At 37.8% G+C, this 16,953-nt stretch overlaps 1 protein-coding gene across 10 annotated transcripts in view; it reads right to left on the minus strand.

Moving 5' to 3' along the window:
• Window positions 1-16,953, minus strand: part of Lmo3 (LIM domain only 3) — a 63,443-nt gene that overhangs the window by 42,999 nt on the left and 3,491 nt on the right. For 2 of the 10 annotated variants that reach the window (XM_052719151.1, XM_052719150.1), the window contains exons 2-3: window positions 16,417-16,482; window positions 10,938-11,151 (exon numbers count right to left, since the gene is read on the minus strand). In XM_052719151.1, coding sequence (XP_052575111.1) covers window positions 10,938-11,143 — 206 coding nt within the window. In that variant the 5' untranslated portion in view covers window positions 11,144-11,151; window positions 16,417-16,482. Of the gene's footprint in view, window positions 1-10,937; window positions 11,152-11,422; window positions 11,539-15,223; window positions 15,418-16,216; window positions 16,342-16,416; window positions 16,845-16,953 lie in introns of those variants that run through there. The other 8 variants (XM_052719155.1, XM_052719154.1, XM_052719149.1 and 5 more) reach the window with 7 other exon arrangements.

The raw sequence follows: 16,953 nt of genomic DNA on the forward strand, positions 1-16,953 counted from the left end.
AACCTTTACAAGATGGCAGCCATAAGAGGTAAGTCAGCTACTGGGAGAACTGGAAACCACAGGAAAGGTCCCTGGGATTCAAGATGACAGCCATGGTTACAGAGCTCTTTGGCTAACACTACTTTGTAAACAGTATATATTACAATTTTTGTGTGTGGAAGTGAGCCACTGTTTCAAGATCTGTCAAATGTGTCTCCCTGTGAGATTCATTAGCCCAGATTCTCAGTAAGTATGGTGACAGAACCTCAGATCATCTTCTAGATTTATGTATAGGTACAAACTTTGACTTGTATTCAGAAATTTAATTCACTTTTTTCACTTTTAGGAAGTAATCACAGTTTATACATATCCAGAGAGATGGCTCAGTGGTCAGTGCACTGACTGTTCTTCCAGAGGACCTGATTTCTATTCCCAGCACATACATGGTAGCTCACAACTGTCTATACCTACAGTTTCAGGGAGATCCAACACCCTCTTTATGTCCTCAATGGGTTCCAGGTACATATGTGCAAAACAGCCAAACCTAATAATAATAATGTTCTTAAAAATTTTAAAGGAAGAACAGATATCAGTTTTGGGGTTTTAAAAAATAATGGTTATCTCTTCTTGGTTTAAATTTAGCACAGGTGAACTAGGTTTAGGTTTGTGGTAAGAAACGAATTTCAATGTGAACAGCACCTGCCTAATGTTCCTCTCATAGTATTAAGAACTTGATTTACTGAGTCATTTCCGGTAACAATGCATCTTCCCTAAAAGCCAGCTTAATGCTCCATATGCTGATTAGAGCAAACACGTCACGCTAAATGTTTTTTTTCCTAGAAAACAATCTAATTTCATAAGTATAGACTTAACTTTTAAATTTTATTTTAATTCCCCTCCCGTGTGTGTGTGTGTGTGTGTGTGTGTGTGTGTGTGTGTGTGTGTGTGTGTGTGTAACTAAGGTCTTGTACATACAAGGTAAGTGCCTCACCGCTAAGCAACATCTCAGGTCCAGGCTTATCTTTGAAAAGCACTTCAAACTTAGTACAACTGACTTCAAAAGTTGAAAACTAACCATGTTTGAAAAAGTTCCATCTCTGCAATTATTACTGCCTGGGTATTGAAAATACATCTCAACTCTGTTGTGATCTAGCCAGAGTTCATCAGCTAGCCAGTAGATGTCTTTCTGAGTAAGAGCTCTTGTTTTCATACCACCTCACTGCAGCAGACATCTCATTGTATTTGGGATTGAACTACAGAGTTCCAATGATCTTTCAACCATATCAATATATAAGTAGAGGTGTTGACTTAAAATCAAACACAATTATACAATAGCCTGTGGATTACTTGCAGATAGTCATATTACCACATCCTCATGGTTTTTTGGATCATATTTCATAGCTACTACTTAACCATGAAGATTCATTGGTATGACCAAATAAAGACATCCAAAGAAAAATTACAGTAAATGAGTGACAGAATTTCCCCATGTAATTCAGTACACGAACTCTAATACAAAATGGTATAGATGAGTGCTCTTCAGAGCACACAGCTTCCATAGGGGGCACTCAGAATTTTAAGGGGAACTCCCACTGTACTCATGACAGAACAGCAGAGGTCCTCACACTGACAGCCTTTTACCTCTACGGCTCTTGATCTTGCTGCACCCACAGCAGCATCTTTGATGCTCCTCAAACCTATCAGGTCTTTGTCCTGATTATTTATTGTGCTCAGAATGTGTTTTACATGCATGCCCCTCATTAGCTCTGTCATCTCCTTCAGGTCTGTAACTGAGGATACTGTCTCAATGAGTACATTTCTGTATAACCTAAGACAGAGGTCAGTTCTCCATTTCTTCATCTCTTCTGTCTTCTCTTCCTCTCCATTTTCCTCTTCTGCATCTCTCTCCACAGATACATGTGTGTGCATTCATGCTTGTGCACTCTTTCACACACACACACACACACACACACACATTCCACATGCTCCATATACTGCCTCATTTCCCCCATAGTTATTAATGCTTATATAACCTATTCTTGTTTTGATGATTACTTACTCTGTGTAATTAGGATAAAATTTCCACAAGGGCAGGAGCTATTTTCATGTTTTATTCAGCATTATATCTCAAGGCTTTGTTATCCTAGAATAATGATATTTGTTGGGTGAGAAAATGAGGACAAGAATGCTAAATGTTTTGCAAGATGTCAATAGTAACCTCCATTGATACCTGCCAATATCTGCAAAAATATGCACAGGTTCAAACACAGTTTCACCTTTATCTTACTCCAAATAAAAAAAATCTATGAGGCTCAGATTTTCTAGAGATTTCTAACTTATAATACTGTCTTTACAAAGTCTATATTTGTTCTTAAAACCTTCCTTCTAAAATTTGTCTTTTCTAATTTATTTTTTCATGCTGGGGACTAAACCCTGGGCCCTGTGTATACTAGGTAAATACTCTACTACCTAGTTATAGCTTGACCTTTCTCTCATGTTTTTCTAATTTCACCCACTCATACACACCTCATTTTCTATGTTGGTCATAACTGGAGTAAAAATTTTTATATATCCTTTTATATATCCTTAGTTATTTAGCAAGAATGGTGTCAATGTTTATCAGTTGTAGAAAAAAGTTTTTCACAAAGTTCTCAGACCGAATAGCTGATTTTTCACAGAGTAAAATATCAATAATAATATTTTAGTATTGATGTGTCATGGAAAATCAAGTAGGAATATTACATTTTACATCTATTATTTATGGCAATGAAATATTGATACTCAAATTATTTGTTTGTATTTCTCATAGTATAAATGAATGCTTAATGAGATGTTCATGTGCAGTCCTTCTAAATTTTAAAATTAGGCTCAAAGTATAGTTGTGCAAAGTGTAGTTTCACTTTTACAGTTTGGGTACACCTGCCCATAGCTATCCACACCCGTACTCAGTGTTAGAGGGTATGACCACTATCTCCATTTTCTTTCTCTGTTTCCACTCATCTAAGCAAAGGAACAGGAAACAGTCCACTTCTCTAACTCAGCCTTTATATGTCATGATTAGGGAGAACACACTTTTATTGAGGAATTGATAGATGCAAAATAAGCATTGTACTTGTGATCATAAAGAATTATAAAATGGTATAATCTTGATTTTTATGATATGTGAGCATTGTATCAAAGGATATTACTCAAGACATTCTAAATATTTTATTTTAAGACAGGGTCCCTTGTAGCCTAGTCTGTTCTCCATTTGTTGATCCCCCTGCCCCAATCTACCAAGTGCTAGAATTACAGGCATGTGTTACTTTGCCACAGGTAATACTATAAAAAATAAAACAAGCCGGACGGTGGTGGCGCACGCCTTTAATCCCAGCACTCGGGAGGCAGAGCCAGGTGGATCTCTGTGAGTTCGAGGCCAGCCTGGGCTACCAAGTGAGTTCCAGGAAAGGCGCAAAGCTACACAGAGAAACCCTGTCTCGAAAAAACCAAAAAAAAAAAAATAAATAAAATAAAATAAATAAAACAAATCAAAAAATAATTTGAAAAGCAGATGACAATGTATTCATACTTGAAGTGTTATTAAAAATGGCATTATTCTAGTAGTTCTAGAAACTTAATTTCCCAGCACATATGGAATTAGCTTCTCTCTGTGTGTTGCCTTTTGAGATCTTGTAGCACTAATGAGATGGGAATTTAGTTTTTCTCTGTGGTATTTAGATTAATATTAAATGTTAGCATTATCACACTTTATGAAGTTCTATGCCCCTTGCTTGTCCTCCACATATTTGATATTTATGCTTGCTAAAACTGATCTTCTGTTTTATTAATAGGATGAACTTGATGTGGACACCACTGTATTGCACCAGTAATAACAATTTCACTTAAATATGGCTTTAGCGTGCTCCTCAGCAAATAATCCTTCAATTCCTAAGAGTCTTTTATTTTCCCAGTAGCCCAGTTGGAGAGTTTTTAATATTAAATTGAATCATAACAACACATGCTGATTAGAGTCTAACTTAATACACAAAGCTTAATGTTAATTTTATAACTTCAAATCAGAGATCTGACTAGTCCAGGGTGGTTATTTATCTCAAGTGTGATTTTATGTGAAACTTGTAAAGCCTACAGATAGTTATATTTTACATATCATGAGAAGCTAACGCCATAGAGGAATTCAAAACGATTTAGAACTATGAAAATAATGCTTAGAATTTGTTATGATGAGCTTAGGATAGAAAGCAAAGCTGGCCTAAGTGTTAATGACGTGAGGAGTCTGTGTGTTTGATTGCTGGAATCCTAATTCCTTTAATGCAAAATTATCCATTGGCATCAACAACAAGAAGGAAAAACAATGAAGTAAAATAAGTTGTTTAAACTAACAAAAAAAATTCACATGCACATCACATGTTTCACAGTATAAACTTTCCTCCAAATGAATTTTACATAAATAACTCAACAGAGGAAATACATAGTTAGTTTTCAGATAAATTGTTTCCATCATTCAACTCTAACTAGAGAAGACAGGCTCAAACTCCAGAGGAGCTGGTGAAAACAGAATCAGAAGATAAACATCAAGTGGGAATAAACCCAGTGTTATGAGATCTGTCTTTCACTTTAGACTAGCAAAGACGTAACATGTACCAGCAGATCAGTCCTGTGGTTTCCAACACGAGGAAATTAGCTTCACATGTCAGCTCCTCACAGATTTCAAGACTCGACATACCATGAAACTGGAGAGTCGAGAAGAGAGGTGAGTGACTTCTAACAGAAACACAGATAACATGCGAACCAAAAAACAAAACAACAAAACAAAAACAAATCTGAGCAAGAGAATACGATATTGCTGTTTTTAGTTCTACCTCCCTTCTTTTCAAGATCTCATCAGATGCTTCTACACATTAGCTAACATTAGCTGATAAAAGTGAGGCATGTCAGCTAACTGGGCAGTGTAGAGGGCTGAGAAGAAACTGCTGTCTGTGATGGAACTGAGGAAATGTTTTCAAACAAAATACCAAAAGAGGACTTGGACGGGTTGCAGAGCAATGAGGCAAAATACCATGATCATTTCTGTGGCTAAAATTCTTATTTTTAAGATCTGTAATTTTTATATGAGGCAGAAAACTGAACCACATAATACATTTTTATAATGTAAATATTCATCAAAACCGTTTACAAAATTACTACTTTCAGCATATTTTCAAAATGAGATTCCTTAATAAATTATGTTTATGCAGTCCAAACACAGCATTAAGATGTATTATTAGTCACTTAATGGAGGCTAATGGTGAGTTTATAAATGAAGTGCTGGCTTACTTTGATATTTTCTAAGAGCAACCAAAAATAGATATTCTTTCCCAGAATTCTACACATTTATAAAGTGCAAAATAAGCATGCTTAGCAATCTTCAAATGTAGTTCTTCTAGATGCCTTTAATCCTAAATATACTCATAGAAACAGATTTTTTTAATTTTTTTGCTAAGTCAGGTATGTCTAACTTATCCAAATTCCATGTACAAACAACCCTCACTGAAGTCTTCCAAGCATTATAAAATGATGAAAAAGACAAATCAAATAGTGTGAAATATTCTTAATATTCCCAGAGAGTTGGTATTTTCCATGAAAATAGCTAAAGTATATAAACAAATCAAAACAAAAATCCACAAAACAAATAGAGTTAATTATATGAAGTATGTAAATATTCATTCATTACAAATGCATAATTGTGGAACTAAAAATAGAAATAAGTTATAGCTAAATTTACAAAGGAAAAGAAATTCTACATATAGATTAATTATTTTTTAACAGGCATAGTTTTTGTGTATTTGTCCCTCAGAAAGTCTACTATGAGCCACCAATTATTTTCCCAGAAAAGGAACATTTCTCTAAAGTGTTGCATCAAATGAAATTATCACCCATTCATTATATTGCTCTATGCATACTATAGAGTCTAAACTAGAATTCAGTAATACTTTCCTATGATAAAAGCAAAATGGAAAAGTTACAACTCTTTTTAAAGCTGTAAATAATGTAAAATACTTTGCAAAAGTTATAACAGTATTTTTCAACAGACCATAGCATCAAGTATGTTCATGTATCCGAATATTTTACTGTACTAAGATCAACTAAGACATTCATATATTATAAAAATTAGGGCTGTAGTAAAATGCTTGAAATGAAGCTTGTAGAAAAAAGTTTATGTGTTTTTTATATCTCAATCCAGATAGAAACTTCTTTCATTTTTAAACTCAGATGATAAAAAGTTATTTTAAAAAATAATAATGTACTGCTTTCCAGGGCAAATATTTCCATCTGCTTCATATTCAGAAGGCAAAAGTGAGGGGAAAAAGAATGAATACTTTATTCCACATTAAGACAGACACTGTGCTTCATCTTGCCCAGATGAAACAGTATTAATAACACATTTCTATTTACATTTAAGACTATAATTGCACATCAATATAAATTTAATCTTACATAAAAATTTAGAAGTACCAGGTTTGATCAGTGTGAAATAAAGTTATAGCTAGATTGATGCTCTGTGCAGCATTTTATTTTAATTTTCTCTTTAAGAGTTATATTATTATATTAAAGCATATAAAATTTGCAGTCAGCAGAGCAAGCTTCAATCATTTTAGTTAATTGGCAACTTTGGTGGAACGTGAAACATCACCCTTTCCTAGTAGTTTCATTTTAAACAAATCATGCTCACATATAAAAATAGCAAATTGCATTAAATTTTATATAAGACATTTTACAGCTTCTCGTGTAGAAACAGCTATAAGCAGCTTTCTTTCATGGCATATACCAGAACAAACAGCTTTGAGTCAACTCTCTGGCAAGACACCATTCAAAGAGACATGAGGTATAGGCTGTGTCGGCTTAATTCTTAGAACACACCATACCAATTTGCAGGCTTACAGAAACACTAAAAGCAAAAACTGTCCCAAAGATAGAGTGGTGAGATCTGATATTCTTTTTTTTTTTTTTTTTTTTTTTTTTTGCCTCTAGGTCAAAAAATAAAGAATTGGCATGTTTCTGCCATTTCTGACTATTTAATGTTTACACAAAGTCTTAATTCTAAAACTCTGGTAATACACCGGCTACTCACATTTTCCAAAATGAAGTAGAAGTGACAGCAGCGACTAGAGTCTCTTAGACAAGACGCTAAAGATTGCTATTTTTATTCAACAATTGACTATTCTTAGATATTATGATTTTTAAACTCAAGCTTAGAGTCTAAAGATGCTTTTTGTCTATCTTGTCACGAAGTTACCTTTAAAATCTTTGAAAGAATGCATTAATGTGGTGGCCACATTTTTAACAAACATGTTCCTGGGTTTTGACACAGAAGTGCCTGGCAGTTCGACTGCACATCCTTGTTCTGAAAGTAGTGAGAGTTTTCAAAAGTCAATTATTTTCTTTCTTTCCGTATGAGGAAAGTTCCAGGGAGGGAAAATAGTCCTGAAAATGGGCACATTTTTCTCCTTGGATATGTACATCCTATGTTCACAGCAAAATAACAGATCAAGTAACAAGCCAGAATAACAGGTCAGTTTTGGAAAGCAAGCAGCCCCACTCTGGGGTCTGAAGCAGCACAGTGCAGGTGTTTTGTTTTTCCTTAAATGCAACTGACTGTGTCACAGAGGTTAAAAAAAAAGTCTTGAAGAAAGACACACATATCACAGTAATGATGGTTATACCTTCAGACAGTTTCCTGCTATCTAAATTCCTATATTTTCATATCATGTAATACCTCAAATCACTGCTCAGAGAACTTACATATTTTCATTAGGTAACACTATCCCAGTCATTCAGAATAAGAGTCAAGTCCTCTAAAACTCATAGCTTAGAAGGAACTGATTTTTTTGTTTTTCTTCTTTGGGGAAAAAGTTAATTAGGCTGTTAAATACAACTGACAAAAGTATTTTCCTCTTCTCCAGTTACGAACAATTATCTGGTGTAGGAAAATACCAATAACCAATAATTTATAAGCATGGATAATGTTTCCTTTTGCATTTTCTATTTTCTTTCTTAGGTAGCTAGTGACTCTGAGGGATGATACAAATATGTAACTTATCTGTGGCTTTTCTTTTGTTAATCTAACAAAATCATGTAATACCCAAAGTTAAAAAATGTAACTATTTTGAAGCAAAATTTAAGTGGTTAAATATTGGCTGTGAAAAATGCAAAAAGAATATATATTGAACAAAGAGGGAAATAAGAAAAGTAATTTTTGAGGCTTAGCAAAATTAATCCAGAAGAGTATTTGTTCACGAATCACATTACAAATATTCATACAATAAAATAAACTTTCTTAATAGCCACAGAGTCTTAATTCTGAAATTTTGATTATGCATGGACTACTTTGTGCATATTTCTGTAAGCAAGTTTAAAAGCAATGGCTAGAGTCCAAAATCTCGTTACTTAATGATATTCTTCCCCTATTCTTACCCATGTCAGTCATTGTTTCAAATTCTATCTTCCACATATTAGGCATCCAATAAACATTTGTGAATGGCTATATCCAATCAAAGACTTTGATCTATGAATAAATTTGTTTTTAAATACAGGATCCAATTATTTAAATTTCTTAGAGGCACAGCTATACAATGTCATAGAGACCTATGTTTTTCACATAAAACATACCACATCTGTGGCATATTCTACACCCTATAACACAGCATTTTATGCACATACCAGTTCTCCATGTCACATTGACACTTTCTGTGTTGACGAAATTGCCCAAGTCACATTACACAGCAAACCTTCAGCTTAAATAAGGAATAAGCTTGCTGTTAACAACCTAATCTGAGATGTTAACAATCCTTGGTCTGTTAATGTAACAACTGGTCATTAATGTGGTAATGACCAATTTAAGAGGAAATTGTTCTCTGAGAAATGAATATATTGGTGATGAGGACCATATCTGAAAGAGTAAGATGTATGTATACTAAGTTACCTGACATTAAAATGAAAACCTAGCAGAAATGGAAACCTTTATCACAGAGAGTAACATGCATTTTGTTTTTTTAAAAAGATGAAGACTTCAGATACAGAAACTATTTTGATAAATTCCCTTGGATGAGATATTTAATTGGGATGATCAAATGCTAGGTTAACACCATATTCTATTTGCTATCACAAGGAATAATAAAATAAAACAAATCTAAGGTTACTTTCTCTGCTGTCAACACATTGAAAATGCATAACTATTTTACCCATGAAACAGGCAAACTCAACATTTTTAATTCAGAAATACCCCAAACATCCAAACACAATCTTTACACTTTTCTTAATGTTTATCTTTTTTACTTATTAAAATGCCTACTCCAGTTCAAACTGTATAAACTCCCTGTTTGCCACTGCAACCTAAACCCACTTGATATACTGAAATTGTGCCTAAATGTAAGTCAAAAGGAGTCGAAAAGCTGTGGGCACCAGTTAGTGCAGACAAAGCAAACCTAGAAAGCAACACGTCAGATCCTGAAAAGCAAATACAACTGCTTTATCTGGAAATGAGGCACTCATTCACAATGAGCACAGGAGACATTTTTATTTCAAAGAAGAAAAGTTCAAAGACTGCAGAGTTCTGAAAGAATTCATGCTGTAAGTTAACTCTGATTAGTTTTGCCACCATAATGAGGGAAATCCTGGCTCCTGAGAGTCACTTCCCATTGTTGGCACCTTGTGTGCTTCTGAGCTCTGGGAACACAGGGAAGTGGTAACAAGTGCTTGTAATTAGCCAGGAGGCTATAAGCATAAGCCAGAATCTCTGCTACCAGGGGGAGAGCAGAATGTGCGAAACCACACTGGATTTGCCCCTATGCAACTACCATTAATCAAAAGATAAATATGTATTAGGATAAAAATCTGACTTTAAATAACTGAATTATAGACTAAGAAAAGAGGGATCGAATTTCTTAAGAACCACCTCCCAGAATGGCCAAGATGGTTGGTTAAGGAGTTACTACCGATTGATAAATTTTGTGTCATAAGGAAAACGATTCAAATAAATAGCTTAATGTCAGGCTAGAAAAAATGATTAATTGTATCAAATATGAAAACCCAAATGATGCCATATATCATTTCTCTAATTTGATAGATCCCACTTTATTAAGATAAGTAATTTGAAGCTAAGTCAAGTCACAGAGTCCCCTGAAAAGAAGATACTTTCCCTTCAGTAGCATTTCTGTGTTGACTGAAAGCAGGAAGCATGCTGAATTAACTTCAGGCCATCAGAACCACAGATACCCACACTGACTTGAGGCTGTTCGGATGTTTACTTTGGAGGATGACGATTGGTTCCCACCAGTGCTGGGGTCTTTACTTTTGCATTCTCTATACAACCACAAAAGAGTCTGAGGCTGCTCAGTATTGAAGTGATAACTTCAAATATCACAGGGTGGCAAGACACAGTTAAATGTGCGCCAAGGTTCTAAAACATTGCAGTAACTATACTAATGAATACAAGTTAAGAATTTAAAACTGATTTTCTATAGCATATGTGAAACAGGAAAATTAGCTGAATAACCAGATTATTTTGTCTAACTAAAGTTGAATTTATTAAAAGTACAGAGCTAAAATATTCAGCTAAGCAACCGATGTGTTTCTCTTTGTCAGACTCAAGCAATTTCATCTCTTATGCTTTAATGAAAGAAACAACCTGGATGCTGTTTTCATCTAGGTACATCCCTGGCATTAGCTGTCATTTCCAATGTAAGTAATGAATGCCTGATTCCTCAATCAGAGCACATGGACAAGCCAAATTAAAACACTTTAGGTGTTTGTGTTGGCTATCCCTTAAGCAGAAGTTTGTGTGATACAAGGCTGGCAGGATAACATCTTTCAAGAACATCAGTCGGTAGTTAAGGAAATCAAACAAACAAACCAAAAATACACTTACAAATGTACTTTAAAAGGCATCTAGCCATCACTGGTATGCAAAAGGTAATCCCTACCTCAGGTAGTCTCTGCGGCAGAGGATAAGGTTAGCTTTAGTGTACAGGGTGGAGCCCACCTCTCCCAGACGGCAGTCGCAGCAGGCACACTTCAGGCAGTCCTCATGCCAGTATTTATCCAGCGCCTTTAGGAGGTACCGATCCTTGATTTTGCGGTTGCAGCCAGCACAACCTTTCGGCTTGGTGTCTGGCTGAACTGAGAGCATTTGTATGCCTGAGGGAAAGAATTGAGAAAGGAGGACTGAGACTCCAAGACAGAAAGGAAGACAAACAGGTGAAATAGTTAACACCCTTCTGCACTCCTTCTTTTTCTTCCCTTCCTCCCTTCCTCCCTCCCTTCTTCCCTTCTTCCCTTCTTTCCTTCCTTCCTTCCTCCCTTCCTTCCTTCCTTCTTCTTGTCCTTCCTTCCTTTCTGAGAGTAGTATTACAACCAAACTACATTTTGGAAAAAAACCCTCAAACTTCGTAAAAATCCATATGAAAACCTTGATGAACTCATTCACATGAAGCAGCAACAGTGATGAACTGATGTTGCATGCTGGACCTTGACATTGGATATGGAGGTTAGATATCCTTCAATCATTTCCATAGTGTTCCATTCTCCACACAGAACGGTGCCCTCGTAAGAACACGTGAGTAAGTGGGTGACAACCCAGAGAAGCAAGCAACTGAAACTAGCTCATATTGGCTGACCTGACAGGGATCAAAACTGAGCTTTGCTTAACTGCAGAAACAATTCACTTAACGTATGTGTGATGGAAGAAGCATGCATCTGTAGACATTCAGAATCTTAGCTTAGTGGTACAGATGTTTATAGATAAGTACACAGTGCATCTGTCCCCCAAACCCATCAATTCTATAGTGCTTACTTACATCCAAATACTTGCTTCTGTATCCTTGATATTTCAAAGTATTCATTGTGTTAAAATAACAAAATGTGTTTATTTTCATACACATTAGTCACTGCTTTTATTGAAGACTCACCACTTATTATATAATATATGCCCCAATCTAATACAAGTATAGGATTATGCAACTGATAGCCACAAGTATCCACTTATTTTATAAGGGAAAGAAGAAACAGAAGACAAAGTTCAAGAATATATAAAATTACACAGTCACCCATAAATAGATACATTATAGAAAGTATACATATATCATATTAAATATCCCCGTAGTCTATATGTCAATGATTAACATTCTTCATAAGCAGGGAATCTTGCTTCTATGGGCTTCACAACTGGACTGAAATATTTTCAAATAATTGAATATTCATTTTTGAGTTTTTCTTTATTTTTCCCCAGGTGTCAAACACTCAGCCTTAAAAAAGAAAGAAAAGCTGGGCAGCTGTGCAAAGCTTCATCATTATCACATGATGGATTTGAATCACTATAAAATACTGCAGACATCATCGATTCCCTCATATTACAAATTATAATACAGAGAGGCAGGGAAGTGAAGGGGCCCTTTGAAAACTGGACGACAGTGGCACTATGGACGTGGTACCAGGTGGTCTACCTGCACCCACAGACCACCCCTTAACATTTAGTTTCCTCTCCTAGGCATAAAGTTTTAAACTTAGACAGACAAAGATTAAAATAAAAACAAACCACCTAATATGAATGCATTTAAGAGAGTTTCAGAAGGGAAAAATGAAGCATTTCTGATTCATTTCTCTTCAAGATAGGTAAACTCTCCCTTTCTGATACCTTATGATGAAGGGTTCAACCCTCATTACCTCCCCTGTCTGTAAAAGAAAATCACATTGGTAAGAGGCGTGAAAGCATGCCCACAGCTGAATAAGTTTTTCAGCTACCAACGGCACATGAACTACATGTAATATTAGAATGTTCTTGAGCTTTCATTAGGAAACAACTTGTCTGGTGGAGCAGCCGAGGAAGGAATGCAGGGGGGAAAGTGGAGTAGCTGTTTTGTGTTTCTGACATACAGGGCTGTGGTGTTCTGAGCTGTGGGCCAACAACAGATTTGTGCACAGAGCAGGTGGTATCCTCGTAGCCTGCTTTCTGCCCCTTTCTTTTGAAGGAGCTAAGGGCCTAGTGTAGATTAATCATAACCCTTGATAGCCTTGCTAAATCTCACTCTCTAGAACTTCTAACAAATGAAGTTTCTTTGATCAGAACTAGTTATCCTTTTCTAGCAAGGTCCCACAAGGCATGAGTCCCATTAATTATGGTGCACAACAGGCCCAGGTGCCTCTTAGTCATATACCTAGGGGGAGCAGGGGGATTTCGATTTACTAAGGAAGTCCGGATTTCATGACTGAAAGCATCTAGAGGTATGTTAAAGGTAACTGTCCTAATTATCTAATTTGAGTCTGTGTTTTTTATATCACAAAGCTAAATGATGGAAAATAGTAATTCTTCTTGGTAGTAAGCTAAGCTCCATTATTTTCCATGTTTGTGACATTATTACTAAGTGTAAAGAGTCAGCTATCTTTATTCAAAATAAATTGTAACCAAGACAGCAGATACCAACATTTGGCACAAGGAATACTATATTGCTTGTCTTCACAAAATGTTTTTGTTGTGTTGACATTTTAATTTAGCACTCAGAGGCCAATTAATAACTGAAACTCTTACATTCTGTTTGACCTTGTGCATAAAAGAAGTTTGATATTTTCTATTCCATCCTCATATCTTCTTTTAAAGAACATTACCCCTTTTCTCTTGCAAATGGAATCTGTTCCATTCTATGCATTAAAAAAATTGTAGGAAAACAATCACTTAGTAGTCACCGTGTTGCCAGGCCCCTAAAAAGCAGAAAGCACTGAACACTCTCTGCTCTTGATCCGAGAGAGTGTGTCTGGGGAGAGTTATGTGTTCGTGGCTGAGAGAGACACTTCACAAGTTGCTCATAGCCCATCAGCACTCATAACTAGTTTTAGATTGGCATGCAAATTGTTCTGAGGGAAATTCTTATTGCCTCTGAGACCCTGCCATTCTGAGTTATTTGACAGTTTAAGGGAAATCATAATTTTTAAAAAAGACATAAATAATAGCCTGTGCAGTGTGCTGTGCAGAAATAAGTAGAACCGTTTCATTTAAACTCTGGTGAGCTTTTAATTGCCTGGATTGCATTGTGAGAAGGCCTGACGGTTGATTGCCTCCATTATGTTCCCTTGTTCTGTGCCATTCATCCGCACAGTCTTAGCTTCAGTAGTTAACACAACAAAGTAACCACAACTCCACAACACACAGGGGCTTAAAAAAATAATCACAATAATGAAAGATGTGCAGCACTTAGGCACAGTGTTTTTTCTTTCTTTCTTTCTTTCTTTCTTTCTTTTTTTTTTCTTCACGGATGTATTATTTGGACTGATCACACAGAATGAATGGAAAACATTCTTTCCCTTTCAGAAGATTTACAGAGGACAATTTGGGAGACGGAGAAGGGGCTCCATCACGAAGGGCTTTTGGAGGAGAGGATGTTAAAATTGGGACCGCAGGTTTCGCAGCTGGGAGCAATGACAGAGATTAAAAGAATTTGGCCAACACAGCCTTTCGATTGCCAAGAGTACCAAACAAAAGATTTTCTCTCCTCCTGCCCATCTTCATCCCACTCCCACTCACTCCCCCTAACCCAGATTGGAAAACTGGATTGGGCCTAAAAGCTTGTTTCTCTCTGTTCACTGGCCCAGAGCACCCCTACAGGCTGCAGCCCCCTAAGGGAAAACAATGCAGATAGATGTCCCCAAATCTCTGGCACTAGAGCTGCTTAACTCTGTTCTGCCCCTTCAACTCCCAACCCCCCTCCGCGTCCTGCCACCACCCTCCCCTTTTTGAGCAATGGAGCTGGGAACCAATTTGATTCCCTTTTTCTCCAATGCAGCTGCAAGGCTCAGAGATACTGACATTTCCCCACTCTTATCAGTTTAATTACAGTTACCATGGCAGCAAAGTGCTAGTGCTTGGCAAAGGCCAACAAGAGATTTGCAAGACTGGGTTCAATTTTGATGCAGCTCACATGCAAAATAAAAAAAAAAATAAGAAACATACATACACTCTAACAAAGAATCCCCTTGCGGAGTTTATGATCCAACCTTTTGTAGCTGTGTCTTTGCAGCCACACAGGGATGGGTTTGCAAAGAATGCACCAGTATTTGTGGCACCTAGCGAGATTAATTGGTCGAAAGCAGCAGTCTTTAAAAGCAGTAGCAACAATAATATTTCGTATCTTCAGCAGTAGAAGAGCTGGCAGGCGCTGGAGCTAGCCACGAGTGCCCGAGTGCCCCGAGAAAGTGCATCTAGGATAGACTGTAACCTTACCAAAACTTTTCTCCTGTTTCTGCATGAGTTGACTTAGGCGTGCCCGAGCCGCTGCAGCTTCGCATGGAGCACCAAGGCCACAAGCAGGAAGTAGAAGAGGGGAGTCACTTGTATTTGGGGCCCAAGCGTGGATCTGGTGAGCAGCTTACAGGGCCGAGGATCCACTATTGTGAAGCCACTTTGGGAGCTAGGGTCTAGTGGCGAGGGAGGCAGGCGGTGGGGGAAGGGATGAGGGAACGTGTAAAATGATGGCGAATGACAAAGCCACATGCTTCCCTAACTCTGCCCGTAATCCTAAAATCCCAGCGGCCCCTTTTAGCTTCCTGGTAACAAATGGATTTGATTAAACCGTCACACGCAGTGTTAGCATAGCATATCGTGTTCGGTATGAAAAAGATCATAAATCTGACTTGTGTTTCATAACAGCAATCTGAGTAGCCCCCGTTAAAATATGCTGAATCTCTAGACCTGTTAAGACGCAGGCACTTGGGTCCAAGGAATCTGCTTCCACTGGACACTTTTCTCCTCTCTGCATGCTCCCACATAGTCACTTTTGCAACACATAGAAAGCAGTGTTTTGTTATTAAGGCTGCATAGGGTAGAAGCAGGGGTGTGGACAGGAACAAGGTTGTAATTTCAACTCTTTCTTGGGGGAGGGCATGAATTTCACCAAGCAGGCACGGAGAGGTCCGAGAAAATACCCAAGACTGACACCACTTCCCTCAGTCTGAAAGCAACACCCCACCCCCCAACCTTTGCAAACTGTCCCAACCCCTCTTCCGGAGTCAGAGTATGTATGCTGCAGCTCCCAATGAACTTTGTCTATTATGCTCTGGACTCCTACTTGAGATGTGGCGCTGCAGCGGCACGCTCCCCCTCTTCCTCAGGCATCCTCATCTTCCGCCCCGCGTCTATTTCGCGTCTCATCATAAAAAATAATGATGCCTCCCATGATTTAAATAAAACAAACAAACAAAAACCATCTCTGCCGACCTGCAGCCGGGTGAAAGTTGCAGTGCTGGTGGTGGGGATGGTTCGGTGCAGCTTTACTTTATGCTTCATTGAGAGAGGATGGGGAAGAAGAAGAAGAAGAAGAAGAAAAAAACAACCCAACATCCGCACACGCACGCGCGCACCCGGAGACACACACAGCACAAATAAGCCGACGCGTGTGTACACAGCCTCTCACTTACCTTCTCAATTAAGCGATACAGGGGAGGGTGTTCAGTGAGCACAGAGGCTGCTTGGTAGCGCTTCTCCTTGGGAAAGGTCAAAAAGAAACATTGTTTGAAAAAAAAGGGGGGGGTGGATCTCTATTTTTTTTTTAAGTTTAAAATAATGAGGTCCTCCAGGATCCGCCAAGTACCAGTGTGGACCGCATGCGAGCCACAGGTGTCCTTCTTTTAGGCAACTGCAGTCCAGGGGGATGTCTCTCTTGGTCCTGGCTCCAGACAACTTACCCCAGCAGCATGTGAGGAGCCCGAGCTGAAGGAAGCCCTGGCTCTCAGCCGCAAAATGCAATTCCTTCCCAGCCAGACATAATACAGCCCAAGAAAAGGTCACCCAGTTATTACAGCGCAGCGGAGCCCAGGCAGCACCTGTCAAGACCACAGTGGAGGCAGCTCCCTTCCGATTTAAGAGTATTTACCTCTCGCCCCCACCCCTCCCTTCCTTCTCTCCCTCCCTCTAGCTGGCTCCCTCGCTCGCTCTCTCGCTGGCTCGCTGGCTTG

This window comes from Peromyscus californicus, unplaced genomic scaffold (assembly GCF_007827085.1).
Source record: "Peromyscus californicus insignis strain IS unplaced genomic scaffold, ASM782708v3 Scaffold_6__1_contigs__length_162567912, whole genome shotgun sequence".
NCBI lineage: Eukaryota > Metazoa > Chordata > Mammalia > Rodentia > Cricetidae > Peromyscus > Peromyscus californicus.